The 10245-nt window shown below is 29.9% G+C and overlaps 1 protein-coding gene and 1 long non-coding RNA gene across 2 annotated transcripts; one reads left to right on the top strand and one right to left on the bottom strand.

Annotated features, from left to right (window-relative positions):
* Positions 1–390: 390 nt before the first annotated feature.
* On the bottom strand, positions 391–2965 carry LOC112791086 (ultraviolet-B receptor UVR8). Its single transcript, XM_025833788.3, has 9 exons — positions 2763–2965; positions 2361–2547; positions 2127–2273; positions 1897–1978; positions 1524–1676; positions 1181–1426; positions 900–1090; positions 682–823; positions 391–611 (listed from the first exon to the last, which is right to left on the bottom strand). Exons 1-9 carry the CDS (start codon positions 2839–2841, stop codon positions 519–521), a joined length of 1320 nt encoding a protein of 439 aa, XP_025689573.3. The 5' UTR covers positions 2842–2965; the 3' UTR covers positions 391–518.
* A 1375-nt stretch (positions 2966–4340) lies between these two features.
* Positions 4341–7323, top strand: LOC140183844 (uncharacterized). The gene is made up of 3 exons (XR_011880205.1): positions 4341–4840; positions 5079–5604; positions 6363–7323. It is a non-coding gene; the product is annotated as an uncharacterized lncRNA (long non-coding RNA).
* Positions 7324–10245: the final 2922 nt, after the last annotated feature.

The following is a 10245-nucleotide window of genomic DNA, read 5'->3' on the forward strand; positions in this document are numbered from 1 at the left end:
TTTAGTAATCCAACGATCTCTTTTCTTTTGAGAAAATAAATGGTCTGGGAGAAAGAGCTTTTGGTGGAAATATATGGAGATTGATGAAAGATTAGCCTAGAGCGTTTTTTTTTTTTCAAAGTGTGAGCCTAAAAACCTCATAGCCTTTTCATTTTTGGTCTTGGGTACAAAGGAGTCGATGTAGAATGCAGAAAGGTCCGTCTAAATTGGCCAAGGCCCCAACGTGAAAATTTTGTTCACATTTGTTATATGGGCCATGAGGATGAGATTTCACTCAAGGCTTCTCATATTTACCTTTAAAGTAATTAATTAACTTGGCCCATTTATCCATTGCAACGGGTTTAAGAAAAAAAAAAAACAATAAAAGGAGCCTGGCGCATGCATGCCCTGTTGTTATATGAGTTCTTCACATTATCAAATATATATAGTGACTAAGGAGGTAGAGAAAGTTAGACAGCATAAGTGAACAATTAAAATTCACACACATTTTCAATGTTACTCGATCCATCCATATTCATTTAGGTACTGAGATGAGTATATTGAGGGACGTTAGCTTCAACTTCAACTTCAACCCTCTCTTCCATGCCTGAATTAATAGCCTTTTTCCTCCCCTGCCAATCATAAAAAAAACACGTTTACTCACACATCCACTTTACTCAAACTAGTATTATACACACTTACATTTTCATCTGGAACAACTGCATATTTCTCTGATAGCGGAAAGGGTCCTTTCCCTGATGACGGATACTCGTTTGAGGAGGATTCCATGTTTTGTCCAAAAGATCCGTCAAAGCTCAAGGCCTCAATTATCATGGGGCAATTCCTAGACATGATGAATGGATCGCATTATTATATATTATGATCTTAATGATGTGCAGCAAGGCATGGAATTACAATACCGGTCAATGGTTTCCCCATGGCCAAGCTGTCCATTTGCACCTCTTCCCCAAGAATATAAATTTCCAGATTGAGTAACAGCGATTGTGTGCCTCCAACCACATGCAACCTCACTTACTTTCTGCTCCTGGGGAAACTTCACTTGCATTGGACAGCAACAATCAAAGTTGTGACCAACTCCAACCTGTCCAAACTAGTATTCACAAACAAACAGGTAGGTTATTACAATGCTCAATATGAATAGTAGAGAATTTAGAAAGGCAGAAAGAAATAAAGTAGTAACCTTGTTCCAACCCCAACCAAAAAGCAACCCATTAGAGGTGAGTGCCATAGTATGCCTCCAACCACCAGATACTTGAGAAATGAACATTTTGTTCAAGGCTTGAATCCTGCAAGGCACAAGACAGTCCTCAAAATCTCCATGTCCTAGCTGCCCATATTTGCTCCATCCAGTAGTGTACACTGCACCACTACATGACACACATATTGTGTGCCTCCAACCACAAGCAACCATTATCATCTTCTCACCCTGCAAAACACCCACACTTGCATATACTATTGTACATCACAACTACTTAACACCTATAAATGATGCTTAAGTATGTAAATAATTAATAGCATGTTACATCAACAGTGACTCTCTCAGGTATTGAGCGGTCATTGCGGTCTCCCAGTCCTAAGTTTCCATATCTGCCCCAACCCCATCCATACAAAACCCCATCTTCAGTAATTGCTGCACTGTGTTCAGCTCCAGCAGCAACCATTTTGATAGCTACTCCCTGCAACATGGTTATCATGCGTCCAAGTGATCCATGGAATCATTTTTTTTAGTAATGCCAACCAACTTTTTTCGGCCAACGTTAACCAACTTTTTTAAAATTGTTGTGTTTATCTTTAATTCTAGACTCTAACTCATAAACCCTTAACTCTAAATCTTAGTTTCCTATAGGTTTTTTTTTCTTAGAAACAAGCTTCAACTTTGAAAATTGTAAACATTACCTGAAATTCTTGGACTTTTTGTGGCACAAGAGAGTCATTTGCTGTCCCAAGTCCAAGTTGACCATTTTGATTACGTCCCCAACTTCAAGTTCACAAAATAATGACATGTTAGAAATTCAGAACTAGCTCAACTTTGAAAATTATTATTTTGATTGCATATTTTTTCTTCTATACACACTCAATAGTCAACACAATACCATCATAATAAAATTTGGGGAAGAAGAACAAACCTGAGGACCTCACCTTTGGTGGTGAGTGCTAAACAATGACTGTCCCCACAGGCAATTTGCTTTACCTTGAGACCATGTAATGCTGTAATTGGATGAGGAATCAGCAAGTCGCTGTGATCGCCATGACCCAACCTTCCAAAGTCACCCCTGCACATAAACCGGGGTTCAATTTGTGGGAAAAAAGACACAAGTAAAGAATTGGTTAGAGTTAAAGATGAGGAATAAATAATGTACCATCCCCAGCTATATACGCCCTTTCCTGAAACAGAATGTGCTACAGTGTGATCAGCTCCACAGGTAATGGATACTATGTCTTGACCCTCCAAGGCACTCACTTTTGTCGGTAAGAGACGATCATCTGTGTCACCATGACCTAACTGTCCATCCTCTCCCCGCCCCCATGAGCATACAACATTTCCACCTGTTAACAAAATCAAACAACTAACACCTCATTCTGCAACAAATTCAAAGAATATAAATCAATAAATCCAATATGAATGCTTTAATATAAAGAGCTGCTACATTTGTATATTTGAAACATGTTCATAATGAACGCTTGCAATGCAGCATAACATAAAAGAGAGACAAAATACGAATTGAAGAAGAAGAAAAATGAAGTGATGATGGTGTGCTTACTAAGAAGTGCAACAGAGTGGCTGGCACCGGCAGATATGAGAAGAACACGACGAGGTGGATCAGTGGCTTCATTCATCATCTCCTTCTTCTTCTTTTCTATAATACTCTTAACGGATTGTTGAGGACAAAGGAAAAAACTCGTCTGCTGTGCTGGCACTTTTTTGGGGGGTGAATCCAAAAACAAAATACAGACAACGACTACTAACAAGCTATGAATGTATATATATAACTCTTCCTCACATTGTACAATACACTAGTGTGCGACCGTGCGTCTCGTAGCAAATAAATGAATAGTAGGTGAAATATTTTATTAAAATATGTACTGTTTTTATCATTAATTTAGGAGAGTTAACAGTAGTAGGTAATAATGTCATTAAATTAAATTAAAACGTGCATAGTTGGCATCTATGATTATATGGATTAGCTCCATATACAATGTATTGTATCACTATGATGTGCTCTCTAACAGGGTTGCTCCAATGCACGCGCTAACTTGATTTGCCAATTACAAGATATATTCAACAAGGGGTTTGGAAGGAACCCAGCCACTCTTTTTTTTTTTTTTACTTCTTTTTTTCGGTGATTACCTCCATTGTTCATACTTGATCTTCATGATTAATCTCAAAGTATGAATCGTAATTCCCTAAATTACATCTATATAAATAACGAAATTACATCAATTTTTATGAAACTTATCTCATTATATTGAAAAAATTAAGAAGTGTCACGATTCAATTATTTGTTTTTAAATGCATGACGTACGTGGGCCGATGTCTAATTTGGCGGGTATTGTTGACCCCAAGAAAGGATTAAAAACATGTGCAGCTACATAGTTGATTTACAATTTATGATATTATTTCTTTTTGTGGATTTTCATTCTCTTGTAAATTATTGGTATAAAATCTTTATAAAATAATTCAATTATCAATTGTTATATTATTAAGAGTATTTAACTATAACAAAAACATGCATTAATAATAATATATAATTCAAACTTAACCTTCATTTTATACTTTCTTTTCCCTTATAATTGTGAAATAGTCAACAATATTAGCTGAATTTGGTTCATCCACTTGCCTGCTCAAATTGAAGAGAAGATGAATAAGGATTTTAACATGAACTATTTAAATGGGTGAATTACTAAGATTACAGAGATGAAAAATCGGTGAAAAAAAAAAATACCAGTTACTCACTAAACAACCGTCAGACTTCATGCACTTGATCTATAGCTTAGCGATTTAGGTGGCATCTTATTAAAGCATGGAATTATATGTTTTAACCATTATTCTCTTCCACCTTTTATCGTATTTGTTAATAACAATTAACAAACAAACAAAAATTCGCAGTGTGGAAACTGCAACAAGTAGTTGTTCCCTGATTATAGTTTCTTACAGAGGTAAGCAACTTCAGCGAAGAAACAACACAGAAGAGAAGGGTGATTAACAAAGTTCTGAAAATCGAACCAGATGGATTGGTTCAATTGAATTAGTCAAAAATCAATCTCCTAGTTGGTTCGGTTAACTGAATAAATCCTCTTGTAAAAAATTGGTTAAAGAATCAGTCAAAAGACAATTAACTAATGAATTGTCGAAACCAATTGGTTTATTTAAGGGTTTTTGGTTTGGTATCGACCCCCTCAAAATGGCATCGTTTAACCTTGAAAAAAAAAAACAGAAGAGTCCTAATCCCCCAAACGCAGCTTGGCAGTCCCACTCCTCTTTTTCTATCTGAAAATTGAAAATTCATTTGGAGAATCCTAGTCCCAAAACGCAGTCCTGCAGCCCCGTAGCCCCGCTCCGCAGCCACTGTCCCTCTTCGTAGTCATCGTCGAACTCTTTTCCTCCGAAGACAGGTGTCACGTGTAAAAACTCTGTCATCGTCGTAGGAAGCTGCGTCGCGTGTGGAAACTTTGTCGTCGTTCTAGGAAGTTGTGTCGCGTTGTAGGAATCTATTTGCTATTGTGTGGAAGTTCTGTCGCCGTCGTCGCCTTCCCTGTTCGAGCTCTTTCTCTCTGTCTTTGCTGGCAGTTCCCACTTCTTTGTCGTTGTAGTCACTCCCCTTTCTTTCTCTCGCTGCCGGTTAGTATTGTTACTTGGAATTATTTTTGCTTGTTTTTTAATTTGTACTGTTGTTAATAATATTAAATTGCTAATTTTCAAATTTTGATACTTTTGTAGTTTTGTTAATAATATTGGGTTTAGTGGTTTACTGAATGTCTAAGTTATGAGTTGTTGAATGATTCTGTCAAATATTTTTTGTTGAGTTAATTTTTTCATGGTTTTTTTTTCGCTGTATGTTGTTGGTGATATGGTACAGTGCTTCACTACTGTTCATACCCTGACCCAACACTATGGTCCAGGCTCAAGTAAGCCAAAAAGACCTAACCCAAATATTGGCCTTCACCACTTACCGACCTCATCGACAAGAGGTCAAGCACGACATAGGCCCCTCCTTAAAGAGGTCGGGCTCGACATGAGCTGACAAATAATACTTATTCAAATAAATAACTGCCTCATAAAATCTCTTATCCACTTCCAGAAGTAATATCTCAACAACCCTAAGATAAATGGACGGTTATCCACCTTCAGAAGTGGAACTACTCCAACGGTGGTTATTGGATCACTATTATAAATACACTGACACATTCAGGTAAAACTAAGTTCTAATACTCTAAATCTGCTTACTCCCTTTGCTAACTTAGGCATCGGAGTGTTTTTGCAGGTATTACCCCTATTCTTTCATATACACAACTTGGACGGTGGGTCTCAGACGTAAGCCAAGTCGGAGACTATCTTCCACTAACGTTTGGACCAATCTTTCAAACCCAATCCACTTATCTCAGGTTATCTACGTAACAACTAGAATTTTTTTTATTCTGAGTTGTTTGTGTCATAATTTTGATTCTGAATTGTTTATGCTGATTTTGGGTTTTTGATTCTGGTGGCTGATTTTTTTATTCTAAATTGTTGATGGTGCTATAATGTATGCTTCATTGCATTGTGCTAAAATTTTTTTATTTTGAATTGTTTATGGTATAATTGATTCTGAATTGTTTATGCTGATTTTTCTAATTTGAGTTGTTGATTCTAGTTGTTGATTTTTTTTTTGAGTTTTTAATGGTGCTATAATGCAGTGTGTTTCACTGCATTATTTATGCTGATTTTTTTGTATTTAGTTGTTAATTCTTGTAGTTGATTTTCTTGATTTTGTTGTTATGTTTTTGCTTTTATAATTTTTATGAAACTAGAATAATTGTTGATCGTAGAATATTATGTCTATCATTTAAGTGTATTTTGATTTTTGTTAATCATAAAAATTGATATTTAAAGTTATTTGGTAAATTTTTAATCATAAATTAGGAATAATTTATTATAAAAAATCATAAAAAATTAAAATTTATCAATTTAAAAATTATTAAAATTTAAATATTTAAAATTATATATCAAATTTTTATAATTTTATTATATATTTAATTAAACTAGTTGAATTTCGATTAAATTCTGATTAAATTTCTAAATTATTGAACCAGTAATCCTATTAATTTATTGACCGATTTAGTTATGACAACTTTGGTTATTATTGCATAATCGTCGCATAAAGTCGTCACGGTGCCCATGATTCCGTCACTACTCCTCTAGGGGAAGAAAAAGAAGGAAAGATTTGGTACCTTTTAACTTCTTCAGTTCTTCTCTTAATTATGCTTTTTTACTCTCACACGGCCACCACATGTGATTGTGATTGTGATCGTAAGCACTACTCAGCACTGGAGTCTGAACTACTAGTAATTGAATAATTGTTCAGTACTCCTAATGTTATTAATTGTGAAATACATATATTTTTACTCATAATTTGCACGTTGTTAATCAGTAGAAAATTTGATGGTAAATAAATATTATACTACTTTTCATAAATCATACGTTACAAATATTTTTTGATAAACGTGAATTTCGTGTCAATTTTATATACGACAATTATGTGGTACCTAAAAATAAAAAATTTTAAATTTAAATTTAGGTTACTTGATAAGTAAGTCAAACGTCCATCATATCCCTATTCCATTCTTTTTGACTTTTGGATCCCTCTCTACAGCTCCACTGCACCCTTCACATGTGACACATGACATCTCTAGTGTCTGCTTTGTCCTCGTTCATTTCACCACCTTACCTTCCATGTCCTTTGGTAGTTAATAATTGATGGGAGTAAATAAATAGGCTATAGGGTAAACTTTATTATTGTTATCCAAACGATTTTGTATAGCGTAAAAATATGATTTTTTTTTTAATATTAGAGAGAACGTGGTGTTATACCTTGAAATCAATACGACAATATGTAATACGCCGTTGTGGAAGATGTTAGAATTCACCGTCAAAATGGCAACGCTGTTGAGGCGCAAAACGACAATGTTATTTTTCTAAAAACGTCGTTGTGCAAATTCATGATCTAAGCAATCTATAAGTTACAGAAGAATTTGGCAAAGAGAATGTTCAATTGAATTGGAGATTGGAGAAAATTAAAGGAAGTCGAGGGAAGAAGATGCAACTTCTTATCTATTCTGTTATATAAAAATTTAATTTCTGCACTTAATAATAGAGTTGATATAACATATTCTGAAAAATATTTTTTGATTTAATTATTTTAACTCATTCAATACAATTTATTACCATAACTTAATTATATCAGCTAATTGATTTGATTAAATATTAAATATTAATATAATTTATTATAATATATGTTATTTAATTAATTTTATTACATTAATTGTAATTTGTTATATTAATTAATTAATTTATTCATTTATAAAGTCTAAAATAAAATAAATAATTTGTTGTTTATTCTAATTGAATTCATTAAATTTAATTATACATTATATATGAATTAATAATAATTTATAAATCACTCTCATTTATAATAGTCAACAAAATAATTTGTAAATAATTTTATATTATATATATTAACGAAATATTATATATGTCTTAATGTATTAATTAAATATTATATACGCACAGAAAAAAATAAATACAAAGATAATTTATATAATATTGATAATATTATTAATATACTAAAATTAAATTCATTTTTTGGTACAGAATTTTATAAAAAAATTTTATATAAGATTAAGTTATTTTTTATTTTTTTTAATTTATTTTATATGTGTTACTTTATTTAATTTTAAGTAGCATCATATAATTATCGATTATCGCCAGTATGATATTTTATAAAATATGAAAATCAATTTTTTTATAATTTAAATATTAATGTTTGAGTTCATTTTAATTTAACTTTTTTTAAATTAACGTTATCTTTCATTTAGATTTTAATTAATTTAAAATATGAAATTATTAATCTATCATTTTCTCTTTAAATAATAATAACTTTAATTTACTTACTGTCTTTTTTTCCTTTTATATGTTGTTTAGCAAAGATAATATATAGATTAGGATGGAGTTAAAAAATACTCTATATGATGCATGTTTGGCACTGATAAATTCATATGAAATAGAAGAAAAGAAAATAGAAAGCTAAAGAACACTAAGTTAAATGGTGTAAACAAATTCATTGAAACCAAGTGTCTATGTATTCTCATGTCTCATCTCATTTTTCAAAGTTCAAACACATTTTGAATGTACAATTTTAATTATATTTGTTTTTTTCCTCTTCAATAAATACTATCATCTCTTTCTATTTTTGCTATAGGCTTGTCTTTTATTTAAAAAATACAAAAAAATGTAAAAAGAAAAATAAAAGAAATTAAAACTGTTATTATATTTTAAAAAATTAAATACTCTTTTAATTAAATATCTATGTAATTCCTATCTAGATATAAATTATATTTTAATATATTGAGTGGTAAATATAAAAAAATATATAATAGATAAGTTAAAATAACGAATAATGAAATATCTATCTATTCTATTATATAAAAATCGAATTTTTGCACTTAATGATAAAGTTGACGTGGCATACTTTTTAAAATATTTTCTGATTTATTTCTTTTAACTCATTAAATACAATTCATTACGGTGGATTAATTATATCAATTAATTAATTTAATTAGATATTTAAGTATCACACAATTTAATATTATGTATATCAATTAATTGAATATAATTATTAGAGTATAATTAACATCAATTAGATCAATTAGCATTATTTAACATATCTGAATATTTATTATAGGATATTACGTCTTTATTATTTCGATTCTCTTAGCACCTATAAATACCCTTCTATATTGTATCATTCTACACAACTTAAATACACACAAATATTTTCTCTACTGCTCTCTCCTACCTTTTCTAATAATAATAAATACAATTTAATTTAGTTAAAAGTTCATTATTTTATAGTCTTCTATAAAATAATCTTTTTATCACTTTTGATATTTTAACTCTTTCTTCTTCTTTTTTTTTCTCTTTATATGTAATTTTGTTGTGCGTTAACTTTGTTTATTTAATAATAAAATATACTCATGTTAATTCTATCATATAATAGTTTGTTTTTCTCCTGTGTATTTTGATTTGTATAGTTACTATTGATCTTACTGTTTTCGATCTTGCTATTTTCGTTTTCTTGAATTGTTCTTTATTTTTTTATGATTTGATAATTTAAAAAAAATCAAAGAAAAGAAAAAAAGATGGCCAAAGACAAAGGTTAGAAGCCTAAAGCAACAACATCATTCCTCATCATTATTATTATTAATATGAACTTTATTATTTCTTTTCTAACATTCTTTAATACAAGCTTATTTTTTTCCTTAATTATTATTAATACTTTTATTCTTTTCTTCTCTAATTATAAATCTCCTTATAATAAATTTTTGATAGGATATTTTTTGGTCTAATAATTTTTTTTTTGCCAAAAGTAATTTATATTAGGAAAAAATATACAAATTAAATTTGAAAATTCAAATTTAAATAAGATGTACAGAGAATAAATATTGAATTCATTTTTGTCGATTTAAACACTTTGTATTATCGTCATTGAAAATTTCAAATATTATTATAAAATTCTAGATATTTTTATTTTATTGTTCTTAAATTATATATTATACTCTATATTTGAAGAGTTTCATCTTTTTTAAAATAAGTGTGACATTATATACTTTTTTAGATACAATAAATGAATAATAAAGTTAAAGTGAGTAACAAAATTGATTATATAATAAGATACAAATTTTTAGAATTTCTAGCACAATTAACAAATTTTTATTTTCAAAATAAATGTTTACTCTATTTTTTATCTTTTATTTGATTTTTTTATAATTTTTCTTTTTTTTAATTAATTATGATTGTAATAATTCATCATAAATTTGTATTTTGTAGAAAAAATTTATCAATCATAAAATACAAATGACTTAACCAAAAAATTTAAAAAATATTGATTAATTACAAAATAAAAAATTATGAATTATGCTTTAATTATGTTGTAAAATACAAATTGGAACTATTTAAAATGAGTTTTTTACCATTAATGTTAACTTCAA

This window comes from Arachis hypogaea, chromosome 3, assembly GCF_003086295.3.
Source record: "Arachis hypogaea cultivar Tifrunner chromosome 3, arahy.Tifrunner.gnm2.J5K5, whole genome shotgun sequence".
Taxonomy (NCBI): domain Eukaryota; kingdom Viridiplantae; phylum Streptophyta; class Magnoliopsida; order Fabales; family Fabaceae; genus Arachis; species Arachis hypogaea.